Consider the following 23,327-nt stretch of genomic DNA (forward strand, 5'->3'; position numbering starts at 1 on the left):
ACCTTCACATTTCTTCAACTCGCACTCACAACATGATATGATCATGCTTGCCACCTGCTATTGTCACTGCTGCAGGCCATTACAATATACTTAAGGGTAAGCGTATGCCTTTCTCGTTCACTCCGAGATTGCACCATACTAATAACGCCCATCTGTCATGAAGACCATGAATTAGTTAGTGCATCTGTAGCAGCACCTCAGAGCCGTGTTGCTGGCTTGTTCTGCTGTTGGTTTGTGAACACACATTAAGCGCAGCAGAAGTGACGTGAAGCAACCCGAACTGGAGGATATACTGATAATGATTTCACAGAGGAACGAGCATGAAACTGGAGATGGGTGACAGGCGAGGCGTCAGATATTTGAACTGTCGGTAAATCATGAGCAGCACCGTGACAGCCTTAACAACATGAGGTTTTGTCTTTCTCCAAGTATCACCGTGCAACTCGGAGTCACAATTTAATACTCAGTATTTTTTGGAGTCATATAAACAGTCCCCTGTGGAATTCAGGCACAATGTTCCGATTAGTAGAAAAAAATAATCACCTTCTGTTTTTTAATCTTACCTACCTGAAGCAAACATGTGATGTGATGTTTTGTTTTTCCATCATAGTTTGTTGATTCAGGGCAGTAAAAGATGCATTTTGCTCTAGTACTGTGTCACCTGCCACTTTGCATACATTCAAACACATTTTGGTGTGGATGTATGGATGTATGTCTGGTTCTGAAATATGAAGCTAATGTGCCTCAAATATGAATTATTTCTGATGGCCATATAGGGGGACGACTGAGCGATCTGGTTGTAAAGAAGTCTATGAGAAAATGACCCAACTTCTGACGGGAGTATATTATCTCAGTTATCATTTGCTAATAGATTTTTGTTCACATTGCTAGTTTGAAGTCATCTTCAATACAGCATAATGCTTATTTTGTAAATTGTGTCTTATTAAGGGTAAAAGCACACAATAAAGCAGTGTATGCTTCAGTGCATAAAGCTACATCATGATTGACAGGTCGCTAATAAAGTGCTCCAGCCCCTGGTCCAAATATGGTCAGTCTCCAAAAAAACAAGATGAAAAAACCCAAATTGCCAAACTTTAAACTCTTAGCTCACAAACTAATGTGTGACCTCACAGTGGATACGTCTACTTATTTTTGACAGATTATGAATAAATGCATGGTCGCACACGTTTTTTGAACTTGTTAAGAAGGTGTGGTAATAGGAAACCTATTTATTATTATTTTCAGTTTTTTTAGTTCTCAGGCTCACTTTGAGTAGCCTTTAATGAGTTTCGATGCTGTGCAGTGAGGAAAAAAAAAAAAGGTGTTAGTAATATCTTGACCTTTCACATTTCATAGTCGTTGAAATGTTATTATTCTCACCAGTATGGTAGCCTACACCTCAGCATTTAGGCAGCGCAAATCATGACCAATCAGGATTTTACCTCTCGGCTTACATTTCACTTGCTCCTTTCAAATTAATTACATAACTAATGAAACATGTGTGCACAGTCTGGTTCCCAGCTCAATGCCCAGCAGGATTGTCCTCATCACCAAAGACAGATTAAAACCTCTAAAGGCCAACGACAGCACACACCAACAGACTCTTCCACTGTTAAAAAAAAACAGCCACTTGCTTTGATCTCACACTTGTTAAAATAACAACTGAGTTTCCATAGCACTCAGCATGCAAATGATGCTGTATCTCCATAGGAGGACACTCAAAACAACAGTCCTCTTAAATACTCCAGTTGTTGTAAGTAAAAGGAAAACAAGGATCCCGGCTAAAGTAGCACGAGCGTTGTTATTGTATCTAGGTCAGAAGAGTGCAATATTCTAGTCCATATGCAGTTTCACAGCTGTGCTTTGGATGTGAGGCAGCAGTAGTAGCAGGAGCTGTTCCACCTTAATGTACTCCTTACAGCACTGCCATATGGAAATAGGTTCTCCTCCTGTTTTCAACAATAACAGTCATTGTGTTTATCGCCTCTTATCCCACAACACATGTACTTACAGTATAAGAGGAAGAAAAACACACATAAGGAACACGAGCAGATGGATACAGAATAGGAGAGGGGGAAAAAAGAGTAATTCAACAGTCAGAGGAGGGGAGCCAAGATGGATAATGATGCAGAAAAAGGGGATGCATGACAGAGATACACATCTTATTTAGCGTTTACCTGACAGGGAATCAGAAGACATGCTCTCTTGCTGCTGCATCTTGAATGTTGGCTCCAGTGTGAGACTGTGTGTGTGTGTCCACAAGCCACAGAGTGTGAGCAAGCCAGCACGCCTCACTGTGTGTTTTGATGACGGAGTCCACGTAGCAGCTGAGGGAGTGAGCGAGGGAGCATCAGAGCCAGGAGGAAGGTACAGAGGGAGAAGCAATTGGATTATTTTGTACCTCGCCAAGTGTCACCAATCTCATTCTCAATTTCTCTCTTTCTCATTCTCATTTTCTGGGAATGTGTAAGTCTTGCGCAAAACACATGGACTGCAGATGGTGATTTATGAGGTACACAGAGGCAGGGAGATGGGAGGAGCATGAGGAGGGAGAAGAGGAGGTGCTGAAGAGAGGAAGGAAGCAATCACCTTGTAGTGTAAGCTTACTCTCTGAGGCACTGAGCCATTACTTGTCCCTCCCTTCAACGTTAGCCTGCCACGCAGAGCGCTAAACCAATTCAGACCTTACATGTACCACAAAATCAGTTTGGCTGTGTGTCAGAGATCTATCTTATCTGAATTTGTAGCCAGTAAATCTTAAATGTCAAAATGCCACTATGTTTGCATAAGATGAATCCACACATTACAAAGACCTACTTCAGAGCAGAGTCTACTTGTTATTAGTCCAATATCCTTAATAAAATTGTCCTCGACTGCATGTACGATGAATTAAAGGCGTCTTTTACTCTTGATTAAAACCCTGTATCTATTAGAGGACACCAGGTCTGGTATGCAAATTCAATCAGTGGCGGAAAGTAACTAAGTACTTTTACTCAAGTAACGTACTTTTACAATTTGTAAGTACTATTTTTGAGTGATTTCTCCTACTTTATACTTCTTCTTCACTCAAATTCATAGGACAAGAGCGTACTCAACACATTGATTATGATGGAATATTATGGATGAAGAAAGCAATGATCAAATGAATGCATAAGTATTTCAAATATGTAGTGTGCATAATCTGGACAATTGGCCATTTTGCATAGTGTACTTTTATGTTTTGTACTTTATGTATTTCTTATACTAATACTTTTTAGCTTAACTTAATTGAACTGTTTTAATCTACACTTTTTCCAAAACAGTGTAATTATGCATACCCACACACAAGCCATTCTGCATGCCTGGTTGTATACCTTTTCTTTAAAGGAGCAGTAATGTTTTCCATGGATTTCACAGAGCGTCACTACTGACACTTCTTGGACTCAATAATTATTCAATTAATGCTCTGATTTATTTGGTCAATTTCATATCTCTCTTGGCATCACTTCAATATCCGTTTTCAGAAGTGTGTCCATCTTAATAGGGTCACAGTGTTAATCCTTGTTCTCTGCTGCATATTTCACTGCTCTCAAATTGTATTCACGTCATTGTTTCCCCTTGTTTCTTTGCTTATTATCAGTATTCATCTTCCATTTAAGCTATGTTTTGTTTTCTTTCTACTTTGTATTGTACAGAAGGCACAGCAGGAGATTTAGAGCTCAAAGCTTCTCTTCCTCTGTAGCAGGTAAGTCTAACGATGGCAGTGAACATGGCCACGTCCGGACAAGCGGATCCATGCAACAATATTTTAAATATAAAAACTCATTTTCAACCTATTTAAAATAAACCCATCTTGCTCTACTGTGTGCGCATATTATCAAACACACAGTGACTCTGAAAATGCAGAACATATATAATTGTATTCAAAAAGATGCATTAAGTTAAAAGAAAAAAGTAGATCATGTGCTATTGGAAGCAGTTATTGGATGCTGAATAATCACTCATCTGTCACCTCTACTGGAGAGAGCATCTTTCTGTTTGGAGTAGCTCCTCCCAGTCCATTACTGAACTGTCCGCTGCTAAAATATTCCTCCTACTTACAATGAATTCTCCCAAACTCCAGCCCCTTCTTCAAGATTGTGCCACTCTGCAAAAGGATGGCAGCAGCACTTCTTGTACAGATGAAGGTTTGGGTTACTAAAAAAAGAGTAAGCATGATCACTTACAGAAACATAAATACATATTGACATGATGGAAGAATATACTGGTAAACACACAACATGTTAAAAGCAGTATACTGTATGTTTATGTTGATTTGGAAAAATATGTTGATGGGTTGCTAAAATAACTTGTTGACAAGCACAAACAGTCTGTTACATCTACTTGAACGCGATAAAAACACAATAATATAATATACTACAATATTAAAATACATTCAAAAGAGCCATTGTTCATAATGAGTACATTCACTTTTGATACTTTGAGTCCATTTTGTTGAATACTTATTTGCTTCTACTTAAGAAACATTAAGATTAAATAACTTTGACTTGTAATGGAGTATTTTTAGACAAACTATGTATAATTTCACTTAAGTAAATGATTTAAGTACTTCTTTCAGATCTGCCTTTTCCATACTAATAATGTAAGGGATAATGTTTATAGTGTTGCCTGTGTTACCCATGACCATAACCTGCTTTGAAGCGCAGTTTGACAACACTACAGGCCGACCTTTGCAAAAACAACACACAATGGTTAGCTTTCCATTCTTGCTTTGTCCGATCAGAGAGTTGTGTGTTTGTGTGTGTTATCCTCAGTTTATTGGATTTCTCAGTGGAAGCATGCTATCAGCGTCTGTTTCTTTCAGATTAATTATCCTCTTCCTAACTGCATCCCACAGATAATTTAATGACCCATATATATGTTTTTTTTCTCTAGTTGCCTCAACCAATTAGGCTTGAATTAACTGTAGAGGGTCTTTACAGAATTACAGTGTACAGTCGATAGATAATTAATAGTGAGAGAGTTTATATTCAAATGTTTAATTATGTGTGTGCAGTGCTTATTAAGTGTGGTATTATTATAGCAATAATAGTGATACAAATATAGGAAAGACACATCATGCTTTTAGTCAAATGAAACTTCAAGCTCACTACAAGATTGAACGTCGTTTCATATTAAGTATTACTACAAAACCTCTTTCAAACTAGTTATTGGTAGTAGTTGCAGCTTACTTCTCAACCCTGAATGAAAATATTGGGCTGGGAAATGAGCAGATTGTGTTTTTGTTATAATATCTGACAAAAAAAAGATACTGCAGTAATATAGCAGGATCTACATGTTAATGTCTAGAAACAGTATTTTTATGTCCTTGAAACACCACCATCTAGTGAACACCTAACCAAATAGCAGTATACTTTTGATGCAATATTATGCAATATTCATATTACATCGGAATTTGTTATAGTCAACCGTAACAACTCACAAAGGCATACTTTCTGTAAGTATAGCCTGTGACATGGCTTTTACACACGCATTGATGTGAATGGGTACGCCCATATACACACAAATGCGCACATTCACACAAGCCATCAAATGGCCTGATCCCAGGAGCTGATGCAGAGGATTATTCTGGCTCTACAGACACAACACACGACTAAACCCGGTCTGCAGTTTCTTTGTTGGGACCTCATGCCGGAAACACTTTTTCTGCAGACTGAGGATTAAAGTTTACTTTTATATAATGAGGTAAACAAGGCTGACCTGTAACTGCAAACACAGTATGGATTGGTTTAACAGATTTATTGTAATGTATATTCCTTTTTTTAATTTTTTTTATTAAACCTCTGTGGTCATGTATCAAAGATCCAGTTAACAAGATAAAATAACATAATCCTTTATTATTTCCACAGTAAGAACATTTTCAGGCAAGCCCTGCAACGCACACCTGTATCAGAGTGTTGATTGTTTGTTTTTGTTATTCAATTTAAGTTATTTAGCCAGGCTGCTCTGATCAGCATCAGTCCCTCATTATACATACAAAACGATATAATGTTTTATATATTCATGATAAAAACAATGGAGAAATGGTCAAAATGTACAATAACGCAAAATGTTGTCGGTCACATCTGTTTGTTAATGTATTATCAGTAGTACTGTGTAGTTTTCTCTGAGGTTCTACAAGGTGGTTTCAATGTTTTATTGGTACAAACAGGGCTAACCTGGAGTAGAGTTGGACTGAAATTCAGCAGTATTGTTCTTTTATGACACACCGACCTTTCACTTCAATTCTATTTCTCAAGGCAGACAGTTGTGTGCCGCCTTCCAGTAAAGGAAACACTATTATTATATTAATCATTTAAACCATTAAACCTGTAAGGCAAACCTCAATGTTTGTTAAAAGGAAAAGAGATGTGTCATCTTAAAAGAATACCTAAGTAAAACTAGACCAAATAAAATAGAATATAAATGTAAATGTGATTAAAATAGAGGAGGAGATGGTTCATCAAATGCCACTATTCAAAGATTACTGCTTTTAGAAGACAGTATTTGTATAAATGCTTCAGCAATGTATATGCAAAAATGCATTGATGTAGTGAATAGTGAGGACTAAAATGCATGATACAGACTGGTGATTCCTGTACTGATACCAATATTATTTTCTAAACCTAGACAACTTGGAGTGTATTTAACCAATGAGTTTACTGAGAATCCCTTAGCACAAAGCTGAGGTACTGTTATCGTTAACACCAGATTAATATACTTTGCAAACTGACTTAAAACTGACAAGATGCCAGTCAAAAAGAGGTAAGTTCCTTCTGAGAATGTGGCACAAAATACTTTAAAGTTGAAATCAAATCTCCACAGTAGTAGTGGAATTTGCTATGACAAGGTCAGAGCAACAAAAAGTATAAATGTCATGTGTCAAACTAGTGTTGCTTTCTGAACCCCTCGATCCAAAGCCTTCAAACATCAGCCTGTACACATGGCTCATTTTCCATGTTCAGCTGCAGTCCATGTTGAACTTTTCTTTGATTTCACAAACGTATCAGTCGTCTGGAATGGCTTCATCCATCCACTTCATGTAAGCCAGACTGCCGTCCTCCACCAGGAAGCTGAGGACTTCTGGGTTAGCGTAGGGATGGACAGACCTTGAAGGGACCCAGACAAATACAAAATGATACATACATTTTATTTATAAAAGATAAACACTACAGCAAGAACACATATCTATACGAGGCAAGGCAATTTTATGTTATAAGAAAATATATAAAAGAAACACAAAGCAGTATAAAGAGAATATGAAGATACACAATAGTCCCTTGGTGATATCGTTAAAAACTCTATGTCTGCAAAAATAATATTATGTTTTTTCTAATCTTTGCATCTAAATATTGAACAGAAAAGACCTTAGGATGGAGCCTTGGGGGACTCCATTTTATGTTCCTTCAAAAGGGATTCAAACCAGTTTAGCACTGTGACAGAAAGTCCCACAGAGCTTTCACTATGACTGACTGTGTTAAATGCAGCACTGAGATCTATTGATAAGAATGAAGCTTTTCAAAAGTCTGTATTTAAGCAGATATGATTCAAGAGCTTAACAAGAGTAGCCTCAATGCTGAAGTGTGGTCCACATTCTGAGTATAAATTATTTATTGTTGTTCCTGCTTGGAACGTGTAAAGCTGTTAAAAAAACACTTTATTTCATTAGAAAGCTGTCTAGATTGTTCTTTTCCTAAGTTATTAGCGCATGTAAGAAAAAGCCTGGGAGTAGAGAACTGTTGACTATTCGTAGATCTGATGCCATGCAGTCAAAATGATTAATGAGAAAAGCCTGTAGCCAGAATAACAAATCAGCAGGAGGAAGACTTCAAATGTTGCATGATTTCCTCCAAGGTTAATGATTGTGTCATGTTCAAATTTTGGTGCACTAATTGAATTGGTGCATGCAAGGACATCTCAGGCCCTGTACCTGGAGAAACTAGCAGCTTGTCTAATTGTATGAATTATGTCAGTGTACAAGGAGAAATTCATTAAATGATTAAGTGGATAGAATACCAAGGAGTACATATACAGGAAGGTTTGTTGAGAGCAAATCAATTACATGTATTATTCATTTTGGCAATTATGTCAAAGAAGAAACTTCCTTTCAGTATTTAGACGGATCCATCAGCTGCTGACATTGAGGCGCTAAAGCTAAAGCTGCTGCAACTGGGCGCATCATCCATGGCCTGATAGATGGGTGTTTCAGAAAGAGTCCATAAGAACCATCGGCTTTAGATCTGCTTCAGTGGAGGCCCCCTGTCCTGAAAAGAGGCCTACATCCCCAGAACAGATTGAAGGTATCAGTAACTTTGATTCTTTTCAGTCCGCAGGTTTTGATATAAGTCTGTTGAACCTTTTGATCCCTCTGTTGGCAGTGGTACAGTCATACAAAATAAAACGGGGCTATCAGTGTGTCCATACCGTTATTTCTGCAAATATCTCTGGACCCCAAAATGTTCTCTTTTGTGTTACAGACCATAGCACCTGGAATGTAGTATGTGTTCTTAACTTTTGCCACAATGTGTTTTGATTTTAGCCTGGTTTATTTGTCTGTCTGTCTTTCTGACAGCAGGATTACTAAATAAAAGAATGGTCTTATTTTCACGACCCTTGGTGGAAGGGTGACGCATGGTGAAATGAAGAACCCTAATACATTTTAAAGCGAGTAAAAATCAAGGGTGAGCAAAAATTATGTTGTGTTTAAAACTAGTTTTGACTCTACTTCGAGCGATAGAATTACTAACAAAGCACTTATATACTGATAAAGGACTGGCTTATCTAAAGCCAGTTGAGTAGCACTTGAAATGTTTGGCTCTATGAAACCTGATGTACTTATATGATTCTGTTTTCTTCAAGGTTGTATCTTCCTGGTCGAATGTACTTATTGTAAGTTGCTTTGGATAAAAGCGTCAGCTAAATGCAATGTAATGTAATAATATAATCACATGAATAGCCCGTCATGTCAGCACAACAGCTCATTCAACATGTTTTTAAGTGCTCTGAGTAATAACATACAAGACATCTTCTTTTTGAGCGTCCATGCCTTCTTCCACATTATCACAGGCTCATCAACACACCAAAGTCGGAAAAACAACTTCCTAACTCGGGAAATGGGACCATGAATTGTGAATGAATCATTTTCTTCAAAGAGATTTCCCTCTTTCTTCCACATGAGATATTTTCTCTTCATTTCCTATGTTATTTTTTGTGTTAATGGGGTAAGTGTGTTCCTCGTGCCCACCATTGGCTGTCCAACAGATGTCCTGGGTCCAAGTTAGCTCTACTAAATCCATACATCGTGCCATCTGCAGGAGTACAACCTTGTACTTATTTATGGCTTTTGCACACAGATTATCTCAGCAGGCAGCAATCAAATTCATTGCACATGAATTCACTGGTTTTGTCTCGGTGAGGCTAAGGAAAGGTGTGGTGTTATTAAAAGATAGCTGTCCATCTTGTTGAGTTAAGAGGCAGAAGACTTTGGAAAAGTGCCAGGCGTTCAGAAAACTTTTCCAGCAAGAATATACTTTTTATCAAGCAATCTTGGGCAACAGTTTATGACAATCTGTGCTCTTCATCGATTGTGATAAGCCAAGAGGTATATTGCATTCCTCAATAAAACTTTGTCAGTGGACCACTAAGTTTCTCTTTGGGGCACGCTCATTTTGTGGGTAGTGTTGCATAAATAATCCACCCTAAATATTTTAGTAGTAACAACAAGTCTTAGGAAACTTCCTTAAAGGTTTTAGTTTGACACAAGTAAGAAAAAGTATGAAGAAGTCGCACAAATATCAGCAAAGCAGAAAGGAAGTGAGAAGCGCATCTGCACTGTAGCAAAGCAGGAAGCAGCAATCATTAGGAGTTCCTGTTGATTTCAATTATTTTCAACCTGGACTTTTTAGCTCAGAAAGATGCCACTTCAACAACTTAGCACATGAACAAGTATAATTGTCTGATGATGCAATCACAACTGGCCAAACTGAAATGTGGATCATTAACTGTTTATGGCTTTTTGATGGTGCTGGAGAACATTTACCAACGTTAAAAACTCAATAGATTACTCTTAAGCACACCAACAGTAAATTCAGATCAAGAAAAATATATTTTGCACAACACTGTTGATTATAATGCTGTAATTTGTTGAACATACAGTCATAGCTTTTGTTGCAATGGAATCATTTTAAGTACATAAATAATATGGTCCAAGTTGAAAATAACCGCAACAACAGTTGAAAGCATGTCTACAGGAGCACGCACAGATTTAACATGAAGTTAGTTTGAAACCTGGATGGTAATAGAAATAAAGTTAATAACTGTTACATAGAGCAACCTCTCACCTTACAAAATCCATGACCTGCTGGATCCTGGAGGTCTTTGTTTTCACCAGCTGCAACAACAGCGACATCTAATTTTACACTTCTGCAGTTTAACAGGAATTTCAGCATCCTTGTTGAGTACATGTGTATAGAAAAAGGATGTTGTTTGTCAGTAAGCTTACCATCAGAACTTCACTTGCATCTTGGATTTCACCCTTCCAGTAGTACCTAAAGAACCAGAAAAACCACTGACATTAAAAAAGCCCCATTTACTGCACATAAGTAACTGTGAATTATGACTAGACTCAAGAGTACCAGTGTAAGGGGCAGATCCTTGAATTGAGTAAAAAAGGTTTTGTAAAATGATTTCTGAAAGCTCTCAACATCAAACTGTGAAAAGCCATAATTATTATTGCGGCTGTGATTCGCAGTGATGCCAGGCTTTTATGTTGCCATTTCTCTTGGATTGTGAAGGACAGTTAAAACCAAGCAGAAAACCTATATTTAAACATGTTAAATGCCAGAATAAATGAGGAATAAAACTACTTGAGCCTATAGCTGAAACTCCTTCAGTACTTTACCCACACATTAAAATCCCTATCACCTCCATTACCCCTAAACTACTGGAACCACATCCTCTATTTTTAGGCTAAACCTCTGTTCTTTAACACGTTTTATATGGCCTTTTCGAATGAGTTACTCTCCTCAGTTGCTCCTCCCTTGTTCCTTTTGTGGTTTATGCATTAACAGAAAAGCTAATCCATGAATTCCAATGACCGCTTGAAGGCTATCTGCCACTCAAGTGGTGGAAAAACGGATAAACGCATTGAGATGCAGCCCATTGACCTTGTGATTTCCTAGGTAACCAGTCATGTAGGTCAGAGAAACAACACGTGTTTAAGCATCTCTGCACATGTAAGCACTAAGATAGTCTGTTTGTGCCCCAGCTGGGTTCAAAGTTGTGTCATTGTAGGAGGTCAGTTTGATTTACATTGTAGAGGTCCTGGCGAGAATGTTGATACTGGCTGCCAGCCGCCTCTCCATAATCACCCTGGAAAAAAGACAGAATAGTAGGGAGCATGGATGGAAACGTAGCGGGGTAGATATGGAAAAAGGAAAAAGAGACAAATTAAACACTTACAGACCACCAGCTGTTTATTAATTACTGCATGAAACTGAGCCCATCATTATGTTGTTCTTTAAGCAGGCCGCAGGAAAGACTTAATGCACAAAAACTCTGAAAGATTGCAAACTTTGCTTTCTGCTGCTCAGCCGACAGTATTACCAGCTCAGCCGTGCCCCCTCCTGTGAAGCCGGTGATTTACATATCCGGCGCCTGCCCAGTGCCCCGCTTACTTCTAACTTGACATGTGCTATATTGACAGAGGAGATGAGAGTGCAAACACAACACTGTATCAGTGGGTTTGACAGGGATGTATCTCTCAGTCAAAACTTACTGTATGTCTGGTGGACCTACTTTCAATTATTTAAATCACCTTGAGCCTTCACACTGTAGTTTAGTTTTTGATCCCACCAAGGTCAAGAAAGTTTACATTGTTGCATGTCAGTTAACTTGATGATTTGACAGTTTTGGCAACTGTCATCCGGCCTTTTCAGGACACAGGTGGGGACATCAAATCTCTGCTGACAGAAGTTTTTGCAGTACTTTGATGCTTTTGTTGATAACGTATTTAGATGTGCACACCTCCGACACACCACTTCATTCACTTTCATTTCTGTGAAGTTAATATGAAGCTTGGGGCAGCAGATGGCTAGCTTAGCTTAGCATGAGGTTGGCTATAGCTCAGGGGTTAGCATGATATACAAATCAGGGGGTGGGCAGTTTGATCTCACCTCCTGACAACATGTCAGTGTCCTTGGGCAAGATACCTAACCCCAAATTGCTCCCGTAGGCATGTCTATGGTATTGAATGTATGTGGCTTTGGGTAAAAGCCTCAGATAAACAATATGTAATGTAATGTAATAAGGACTTGCAGCAAGGTGGAAACCGGCATTAAAATATTAAACAAAAAGTGAGATTTGAGGAATAATTTTCACTTCTGCTTCACAGTTTAAACAAACAAGATATGAGATGATAAGTAAATCCGTGACCTTAAGATGACCCAAAATGTTGCACTGTGCCTTTGAGCTAAGTCATGTAACATCACTCATCAAAGCCATGTGTTTCCATTTGCTTAAACATCAATAATACATTCTTTAATCAGTACATTCATACACACTGTAAAAAGTGACCTGCTCCTGTACCTGCCAATGTCTTTAGCTGCCAGTTCGTTGGGGCTGTTGATAAGAAGAAGGGAGTGGTGGCCTGGTGCGTAGCTCCCTGTGAAGGCTGAATGAAGCTGGACCCCAATGGACCACAACCCGGGGTACATGGACACGGACAGGACCAAGAGCTGTATAAATCAAATCAAATCAAAATGTATTATAGCCCCAAATCACAACAAATGCCTCAAAGGGCTGTACAAAGCAAACAAAGGCAACTGACAAAAACAAAATACAAACGTCATAGCATAGTATATATAGAGAGGGCAGAATGCAACAGACTGTTAAATAAGTCAGTCACAACTCACAAGAGACTTGAAGAACTTGTGTCTTGCATAATGTAATATTTGCAGCCTATCTGACATAAATGATTTGGACATGTTGCTGTTTCACGTTATTTCATGCTTGGACTCAGCAAAGTCATAACTCAATTTAATTATCTTCTGCCCTCTGAAAGGATTGCCATGTTTGGATTGGATTGGATTCAGTATTTATACTCTTATTATTTGGCGCAGATAAATGAGTAGGCCTATAGGCCTTGGCTTGGATGCAGTGACCAATTTATAATCTGTCCTACTTCTCTGCACAGCACAGCACAGCACTGGTCACACCCAGAGCTGTGGGGTCAGCACAAATATTTCAGAATAAATGCAATTAATATTTTTTTTGCATTTCAGATGTCAACAAAAAAAACAAGTTTTCTAAGTTTTTATAGTGAGAATGTATTAAACTAAGTTGTAACTCTTACCAAACATGACATGAGCAGCACTGAGCGAAACCCAGAGAAAAATACTTCTTTATGGCATCGCTGGAACAGCCACTCCATCCTGCTAGTGGCAACAAATGTCATTCCCGGACTCCGGTTGATGCATGTAATGAGGGACAAACTTATTTCATAAAATTGCTGAGACTCACTGCGGAGATGATTAGTGTTCCGTCATTTTTATGAGCATGTCTCCCCCCGGTTAAACGGATGCTTTGTGAGAGAAACACATTCAGAAATCTCATTACCTTTACACAAGAAGTGTATTGTGTTGACAGGTACTTGAGGTCGGATGGTCAAAGGCAGAGATAAATCTACGCGCACTGTAATTGGTTGCATGACACTTCCTGACAAGTCGACGACCAATCACATCGCCGCTTCACCCTCCGCTGCCCTGCCTCCAGATCCTGGTCATAATCGGCTTTAGTGTCTTACCGTGTAAACACAGCTTTTATAGACTCGCAGCGCACATTGTGAAGCTGGAAGCACATTAAATAAGTCACATTGCTGTCATGGATCTCCTTCAATGGTGGAAATTGAAAATAAACTGTCGTGATACATTATAGACCTAAAGATATTACATTTTAACGATGTAAATGGCAAAAGTCACATAGGCTACAATTCATATTGAATTTCAAATTCAGAATACATTATTTTTACACAGGAATCAGTAGCTTTGTTTTTAAAGCCAAAGTTCACAACATACAAGATTGTAAAGTAAATTATCTCCAGTGGTGGAAGAAGAAGTAAGATTATTGTAAAAGTAGAACAAGTTTGGTCTTAAAATACTACACTAATAAGTCCCAAATTGAAAATGTAACGTAAGAAGTACAGAAGTATTATCAATAAAATGTACTTCAAGTAGCAAAAGTTAAAGTTATCAAAATGCATAATAGATATTTTTACAGTAATAGATTATTTTAGAATATTATGTTATCTTGTTTTTATTAAGTACATGCAGGGGAGTTTAAAGGCTTTCGTTTTTCAATGTGGAGCCTACTTATAACCATTTACGTAAAATACTAGGTCGCATAAAAAACTATAATATAATAATAATAATAATACATTTAATTTCTAAGCGCTTTTTCAGGTGCTCTAAGAAAAGTTACAGTGGTTTATTGTGTTACAATTACTCAAGTTAAGTACAAGTATGTCAAAATACAATTTAAGTACAGCACTTGAGTACATTTATTTAGCTGCGTTACATCATTGACTCAATATCTTGTCCACTGCTTCCTACAATTTTACTGTGTTATTTTGCTGCTATAACTGTAATAACTGGTTTTAATCAATATGACGACACAATGTTTGGTCCACATACACCTTATTATTCATGCGTGGGAAAACAACACAACATAATCAACTGTCTTCACAAAGTCTCAATAGATTATGGGACATCCAAGACAGTAATAATGTCAAATAATGATGCACATGTAAGGGAGACTTGTTGCAAACTAATGTAACTACTAGAGTAGAGTATGTATATTAGCCTTGATTGGCATGCACTAATTAACCCTGATAACACAAATGTGTGTTTATTAGCAGGGATTATTCTGTAACAAGATGTAAACCAAAACACAGCACAGAAAAACAACACCTGAGTCAAAGAGAAATACCTCTGTCACCTGTTGTTAAAGTGAGAACAACCAGAGTTTCTGATCTCAGATCCAGTCTCTTGGCAAAAGTCCAATGAGATTCAAACACACATCTACTGTTGAAGGCACACACACAGCTACACACCATCTCTGCCACACTGAGGCAACTTTCAGATGAGTTAAACTGAAAAGTCAAGCACCCAGCTTGGCTGCATACGAATGAGGAAGATTTAGGCGAACTAGAATCTTTTACAAAAATGAATAATTCAGAGGTGAATTGTTGAAAAGAAAACAGACCAAGTGGATTCGGCCTGGCATTTTATTGCCAAACACCAGATGGGAAACTTGACGTGAGTGAGAAAAATTAATCAATAAACTTCACGTAAGTCTTGCAGCTATAAAAAGTGTTGGTTATAAGTTGGAATTTTAATGGGGTGTGTACTGACAAAAAGTCAGTTTCCAGAAGCTTTGGATGTTTAAATAAAGTGTTTCTACACCGGTTGTCCACATGGGGGAGATGTGGGTCCATGCATTTATCTCTTTATCCCCTCCTATCATCGTGAATACATACAATCCAGAGTGTTCATTCTATAAAACTCCCATCTACTGAAGGAAAATGTAAAAAGCTTCAACAAAGCAACTTGCCCGACTCATAGTCCTTATTTTATTTTTTTACCTGTTCCCCGCCAGACGTTGTCCCTCATCGGATACAACACAGATCACAGAGCGGACAGCAGGGGGCGCCAAGGGAGTCAGCTTCAGAACAAACCAATTTATTTCCCTAGCTCACACAGGCTTCATTTAAGAGCCCATCAGAGGGCTCCAATAGAGCCACTTAAGCCACTGTTCCCCAACATGAAAGAAGGCATGCAACCAAAATAGAGAGATAGGAAGAAAGGCAGCGAAGAGGCGTTTGATCTGCTTGTTCTGGGGCATTACTCAGAGGGGTTCACTTCCGCTTAGGAGCGCTGAGGCCTGTTTGTCCCTTAGAAGTCTAATGTGAAAAATAAGATACATTTTATTTCTGTCGATGCTTCTTGCTGTCTGTGTATAATGAGGCCACAAGGTCCACAGTAAGAGCAGAAAAGATAAAATGAGACACGAAAACAGGAAAAGCACAAAGGCTTCTGGCAAAAGGGGCCTTGCCTGATTCACCGTTAAACTGCGACTGTCTTTTGGTTGGATCAATGAAGTTGCCTTGCTGTGAAAGAAAAATAAATCAATCAGGGAGATGAATAGAGTGAGGTGTGTGAACATGGACAGGGAGAGGTTATAGAGAATGGAAACTCCGAAGGTCTGCTGTATCGCCCTTTCTGTGAGGCACTGCCATTACTGCACTGGATGGGTGGAGGAGGGTGTGGAGACAGAGAGTGTGCTCTCTACTGGACACACAGAGGTCAGATAAGTCCTAATGAAGGCACTCTCCAGCCTGCGATTACCTCTAAAGGAAGAGACTGGTCCTCCCAAAGAGGTTAATTAAAAAAGTCGACGGACCGAGCAGGGAAGTGTCTCCATCACCACGGTGAACTCCAGTGACTGCTCCATCTGTGAGCACAGGGCCATCCATCACTGCTGATTCCTGGCTCTGGCTCCTGTTGGTGCGCTAAAAACACAGAAGTATATGTAGCAGCGCCACAACTCTGACAAGCAGCAGATATACAACAACATAGGTATTACTGCAGAGATATTCCCTGCTCAAGTCCCTCAGGTAAGGAAACTTCTGCCCTCTCAGGGATCACACAAACACTGTATCCTCCCTCCATTCTGTCCAGCCATCTTCTGCTTGCTGCTCTCTATGTCACAACTAGTGGAGCACCCAAGGCTATTTGTCAAAGCTGAACTGTCATGTTGTTTATTTCCTCTGTGCGCTTTAGAAGAGATTGCAAAAATAGATTACTTATGTTTGTTTAGCAACAGAAGCACACATATCGAAAGCCGTTGGTAACCATGGAGAAAGAAGAGCATTACCTTCCTTTGACACAGCATGAAAGAATCAAACATCAATGGAATAAATCCCTTCAGCAATCCCTTCTGAGAAGAAAGATTTGTCATCCCTATTTCCCTAGTAAGTGTGGACAAAGGTGTGATAGTGGGCAAAGACACAGTAAGGGATGGTGGACTGGGGGAGAAGAAGAGAGACAGAGAGAAATGGAGCGTTTCAGTTGATTGGCTCTGAGAGAGGACAGAGAGCCTGGAGCAATCTTACTGGAAAAAGTTAAACATTTTCATAAATCTGTTCTCGTGGAGTTCACATGCAGCGGTGGGAGGCTTAAATCACGTCAAGCTTGATTGGTTGAGAGGGAGATCCGAGGCTGAACGCGAGGAGGGGAGTGTTCACCTCCAACGCTGAAAACCCTGTGCTTCCTCATTACACTTTCCTCACCGAGCCGTCTGCAGCAGAAACATTCCTCGCGCTGACGCAGGTAGAATGAGCTCATTCCTTTTCCATTCACAAGCTGAGTGCACCCAAATTCAGAGAAGGGAGATGCATAATAAGTTCAGACTCCAAGTTAGAGTGCCTGCAGGCAACAAAGTGGAGGATGAACAGTGGAGACTTGATGGAAGAAAAGTGTTTGTGTGTGTGCGTGTGTGTGTGTGTGTTCGAAAAGGGGTTACATCTTGGAAAAAAGCTGCTCTCAACTGCACCATCTCAGTATTTATCCAAAACATTTTCCACAGGAACCACAATGATTAAACACTCCAACATTTGAAATAATGAATCGATATTGCACACAGTTCTGGTGAGGATTCAAACAGCAACAGCAAACTGAACACAGTATGCACTCTCACGTTGAAAGCATACAAATATACAAACAATATTCAAAAAACAGATCAACAAGCAAACTTTTTGAATGTTCACTCCTGCAGAAATTCTGTCTGCACAAAGCAAGGTCATTTGGAAAAACATAGCACTGGAAAAAAAAAAACTGTTTATTGATGTGTAGTCCAATGCAAATCAAACTTTGAGCTGGGTGTATAGTTGGAGTGTCTGTGTGTGTGTGTGTGTGTGTGTGTGTGTGTGTGTGTGTGTGTGTGTGTGTGTGTGTGTGTGTGTGTGTGTGTGTGTGTGTGTGTGTGTGTGTGTGTGTGTGTGAGTGTGTAAACCTCAGACACTCGGAAAATGGCATTATGGAAATGCAGAAATCACCATGAAAAGGGCAGCCAGAGGCATGCTTAGGGCAAGATTTTATATACAGCACCTAATCAGCCAACCAACAGCCTGCGCTCCTATTTACCCTGTTTATAAGTCACCCCTAAACCTGCAACCACTTCATCTACATAATCTCATCTCCTCCCTCTTCATGTCACACAGTCAGCCAATTCCTAGTATCACATTTTCCTCTGGGGCTTTTTCCCCTGCCATGCTAACTCTCCTGTCATGTGAGATCATGCCCCTACCTGTCCTGCAATAATGTCTGTTAACCCCAAACCCAATAACCTGACCTTCCCCACCCACCTACACACCTGTTACCACCTCCAATAAGCTCCGTGTCATATCTACCAATAGACCACTTCTGTTCATTCCCTGCCAGATCTGTGATGCTTCAAAACTCTGCCTTGATTTAGCTTGTTATGACAACCAGCCTGTCTTTTGGTAACCAGATCAAGAGAGATGATCATTGGATACTGTGAGTTTTCATCATTACCCTTGCCTCCATATTTTATACCTTTATTGGACTGGTCTTGGGTTCACTGTATATAATGCTGGGTCACATTACATTTCCTTTAGCTGACACTTTTCTTTTCAAAGCCAATTACAATAATTGTAAAAACCATTAAGAATCAAATTCAGAACAGCATGACACCTGCAAGTATACATTTGCTTGAAATAAGCCAAACCATTATAGGTAATAGTGCATTAGCTTCAAATGACTTGAACCTTTTAAGAACCATGACATTTTGAAATGTTGACATGTTGAAACATTATCTTTAATAAAAGGATAAACTCATCAGGAAAATGTTTAATTTCGAGAGAAGTGAGGTAATTTTCTCATTGACTTCTATACAATCAGATCTTTCAGCCACAAGTGGAGTGTTCAAGAGAATGCAAGTTTACTGAACATTTCATACCTGGAGGTTACCACGTGGTTCAAACTAGTTTTCATACTGCAGTCTCTCAGGTAAGAAAGCAGTGGCTTCTTTCTTAATTGTTTTCCACCTGGGCTTTGTACAGACCTGCTTATTATTCAGACCTTTACTGCCAGCCAGCTGATAACCTCCAACTGCTGCGAGCAATTAACAAGAGTTCACCTACTGTAGCGTCCATAAGGAGGGATGCCTTTAGAGCCAGAGGAGAGATAGAGCCGGGAAGGTTGGAAAAGGACAAGCAGGAAAAGAGAAGAGGGATAGATTGAACGGATGGACCCTGTTTTATAGTCAAAGGGAAATCAATGCTAATGAATTTGTTGGTTCATGGAATGTGCTGATAAGGAAATTGCCAGTTTAATGGAATGCTGCATGTGCGTGATTGTGTATGTGTGTGACCAGAAACTGATAAGGATGTTTAGTAACAAGGATGCTCAACCCACTCTGCAAGGTACAACAAACACAGGTGTACCGACCTATTAGGAAGTGTTCGAAACTAAAGACCTGGTCAATATCTTGGGTGTTGTATCGACTGAGCAACTGTGACTGGTTTGCAGTGTTTCGGATGATGCAGCCAATACAAATGAGATGTTAGACAGTCAGACATAATATGCTAATTTTCAGGTTAATCCTTGAATTTTGTGCTGCTACTGTGCTTCCGTGCTTCAATGTTCAAAAAGCTATTTATTTTTCTCTTACTGCCTGTGCTGCAGCACTTCTTTTCACCCTCTGTCTGAGACCAGAGCCCAGTCTGCTCTGATTGGTTAGCTGGCCGGCTCTGTTGTGTGATTGATCAACCGTTAGTGATGTGTCAAAAATGTCCCACCCAGCCTATCACGTACAATTTGTTGGAGCGCTTGCCAATAAAAGCACGAGTGTTACATGGTGATGTCATTATGTTACGAGGAGTTGGTGCGCTGATCTTCGTATAACGGGAGCGTTGGTTCAATCCCACCTTGACGCCCACAGCAGTCAGCACAATATTGAGTGTATGTAAGTAAAATTGGGTGGAAGCATCTAACAAGTAACATGTTATATAATCTAATGTCATAGAAGACACTAGATGAAAGGGAAAACCCTATATGGCCTCTTTAACGGAAACTCTGACAAAAACATTAAAGTTCTCATAGATTAATGCCCTGCACAGCTGCATGTAGAAGTTAGTCCAAGCATGCAGCCTTCACAAAAAAAGCAGACTTATTTTTGAATTCATAACAGCAGTCACACTTCAGTCTCTGAGAGGTGAAGGCCACTAAGATTGATTACACTAAATGAAATGAGAAATGAGAGAAGTAGACTGTTTTTTTTTTTTAATCAGTCTGCTCTACTTCTCAAATACTGTTGATTATGTTTTGTGATGTGTAACAAAATGTGGATATGCCTCCAGCCGCTGCTCGCTCATTCAAACGGCATCACACACATCTCTAGTTGCCATTAAAACATAATGAAATCACATCACATTGATTTAACTAATAAAAGATTTGCTTGGCTAAACAAGCTTCCTGCTAAAAAGAATTAAATGGCTGTTGATTGTAATTACAAAGGCTTTGAGAAACAAGTCAGGTGTGGTGGGGGCAGGGGGAGGCTCTCTAAAATGACTAATTAAAGTGGGAAGGTGTATGAAAACGCTACAAATAAGCAGATCCTCCCTGGTGGTATCAAATCATTTGCAGGTTGCATGAGTAAACATATTTGCACTTCCTATTTATCTGCACGTGTGATGGCCTCCACAGCAGTGCTACAATGAGAATAGTTTGGAGGGTGGAGGTTTACAGCAGATAACAATAGAAGCAGGAGCGGCATAGATCAAACGATTTTATTTCTGTTGTAACTGGGAGAAGGGGGCTCCTTGGGTGTCTCTTCTGGGACTACTGCTCTAGATTCTGATATCCATTTTCCCTTTGTTTTCTCTCTTGGCCCTTTGAAATAGTTAGCGAGAATCCCTGTCTACCACATGGACACATATTAAGAGTTTGTGTGTGTCTGTGTGTGTGCACTCACATTTACCATCACTATGCTCCCTCGCTCCAGGCATCAATCGTCAACTGTGCACTAAACATCTGGATGTGGACAGTCTTTCCCTCAGGACAAGCACACTTCAGATCTCTCAATTTTAGCATAGACTCATCCTGAGGGATTTATTCTCCGAGCCCAGCCCTGGCCCCTCGTGTTATGGAGGCTGGAGGCTCCGCTGAGAAATCCCCTCTCCATCTCTTTATTTTTCCATCCATCTCGGACCAGCGCTACCATAACCCTCCTCCCACGGGCTGGACTTGGCCTGCCACTCCAATAGCCTGCTGTCTTCACTTGTAGACAATGACAGAAAGAAAAAATGTGCGACCTTCCAAAAACACCTGTTTTAAAGGCTGAGCGTTTAGAAAAAAACGGCTCATACGTGACCTATTTACACTCGAAAAAAGCACTTGTTAAGAAGCGGATGTTAGGTGTTACCTCCCACAGGAATGTATAATAAACCATTATGTTGTGACGTAAAAAACATACAATGTGCAATATAAACACTTTTAACAATTTTACTGTGAAAGTCACTTTTATATAAAAGCATACATTTGTACAAATGTCCCAACATTCGATTTTTATAAAGTTTCAATATTTTAATGTTACTTATGTCACTTTTTAATTGCTGCTACAATTTTTTTTACTATAGTTATTTTATAATATATGCGTGCTTTTCTCCTTTTATATTACTGCTTGCATTTTTTTTATACTAACTTTTGCTGTGACACTGTAAATGTCACCGCAGTGGGGATACTTAAGGAATTCTGATTCTGATAACTACTCCACAGTCCCCAGCATGGCTTCATTGGCTTTCAGTGGAGCCTAATCTCCAAGATCCCGCCGCAATCTGTACAACCTTGTTCATTCACATGCACCATATGAGGCACGTTGTATTAGTTATTCCAATGCATGTCTTGTTATCCATATAGATGAGAGGGGAGTAGACCAGCAGATGGCAAGGGAAAGAGCGAGGCACAATCACAAACTCATCCTGCAGGAATGAGAGAATCACATTCATAGCCTCGAGACACCTAGAGACTCAGAGAATACTCTCTGCCACCAAATATTTCACCGCTCTCAAATTCTGCTCAATTGTCTGCAAAGTGTTGGCGAAGAGCCAGGCAGCCGATTCTGTGTGAAAAGTTGCGCAGGGATTGCCAGCGGAGATTCAATCTCTGCTCCCTTACCACCAGTTTCCTGCTAGATCGCTGTTATCTGCAGGTGTGAGAGGTATTAAACCGTTTCAATGTTGTGGTTATTTCACCGATATGAATCATCAAAATCTACCAATTGTGCAGGACTGTTCTCAGTTGGATTTCAAACTCTAGCACTTTTCATTAATGTCTTGCAAACACAGCTAGCTCTTCAGTCTCTGGAGGTATTGCACATCCAATTTTGAGTGTTTATCTTCTAATAGGAAGCATTTGCTCAGCTAATTGGTGATATGCTTGTAAATGGGGCACCACCTGGTGATTTACTTCTAGTAACAAGATGTGTATACAAATCACTCTGGTTGGATAAGGAAGTACTATTAATAGGCTGTCTTCTCTTCAATCTAATATGCATTGATGGACTTTCTTTGTTTTATTTGAAAAGAAGACGACAGTTCAGCAATCTCATCCTGTACAAAAAACTGCCTATCAGTCCCTTTGAAGACTGATAGTCATACATTGTTTATTCATCCTTTAAAGGACATTAGGTAAAATATGCTCTTAGCTGGAAAAAATATCCATTAGTAACTGCATGGGAGGCGGAGATGGAAAAAAAAATACCCTTAAAAGGTTTTCCTATTGCACCGGTTAGCTTATATTTGTCAGAGCAGCCTGACAAGAGACAGACAGACTCAATAACAGAAGGAAAAATCAAGTCAGTAAGATGTAGAATCAAGGCTAGGTATAAATGGTGTTCTTGTGATTTTTTCCTACCATTGTCCACATGACCTTTGCTATGTCTTTGTGCTTTGTCCCGGTGGCAGGCTCCTTCCCTGTGACACAATGAAGACAGACGAGCTGCTCCGAGACGTGCTCTCTGTGCTCTGTTGTGTCCGAGTCCTCTCTCCACGGGTTTCCTCTTACTGTCACACACCTGCATGGAATACATTCAAGAAAATGTGTCTCTTCTCTGCTCTCTTATACAACATAGTGCTTTACTGCACACTGGTATGTGACATATGTCGCCTTCAGCAGGGTCAAGAGAATTGTACAATCTATAATCAGGGCATAATCAGGCATTCATTTCTGTTACAG

At 39.5% G+C, this 23,327-nt stretch overlaps 2 protein-coding genes across 5 annotated transcripts in view; both read right to left on the reverse strand.

Moving 5' to 3' along the window:
- LOC307025197 (uncharacterized protein) overlaps positions 1-2,414 on the reverse strand; it is a 109,734-nt gene extending 107,320 nt beyond the window's left edge. Inside the window, exon 1 of the mRNA XM_079659822.1 lies at positions 2,178-2,414. Coding sequence (XP_079515948.1) covers positions 2,178-2,217 — 40 coding nt within the window. The 5' untranslated portion in view covers positions 2,218-2,414. The remainder of the gene's footprint in view (positions 1-2,177) is intronic.
- Positions 2,415-5,856: 3,442 nt separating this feature from the next.
- Positions 5,857-13,679, reverse strand: LOC307025048 (protein CutA homolog). Of its 4 annotated transcripts, none has more exons than XM_079659632.1 (7): positions 13,537-13,676; positions 13,370-13,448; positions 12,604-12,752; positions 11,329-11,388; positions 10,520-10,565; positions 10,359-10,408; positions 5,857-7,127 (listed from the first exon to the last, which is right to left on the reverse strand). In XM_079659632.1, exons 2-7 carry the CDS (start codon positions 13,445-13,447, stop codon positions 7,025-7,027), a joined length of 486 nt encoding a protein of 161 aa, XP_079515758.1. In that variant the 5' UTR covers position 13,448; positions 13,537-13,676; the 3' UTR covers positions 5,857-7,024. The 4 variants fall into 4 exon arrangements, with proteins under 4 accessions (XP_079515758.1, XP_079515757.1, XP_079515756.1 ...); XM_079659631.1 differs by having other exon boundaries at positions 13,370-13,451; positions 13,537-13,672; XM_079659630.1 differs by lacking the exon at positions 13,370-13,448 and having other exon boundaries at positions 13,537-13,679.
- Between the last annotated feature and the right edge of the window lie 9,648 nt (positions 13,680-23,327).

The sequence above is a fragment of the Notothenia rossii genome (genome assembly GCF_949606895.1).
Source record: "Notothenia rossii genome assembly, chromosome: 11".
Taxonomy (NCBI): Eukaryota; Metazoa; Chordata; class Actinopteri; order Perciformes; family Nototheniidae; genus Notothenia; species Notothenia rossii.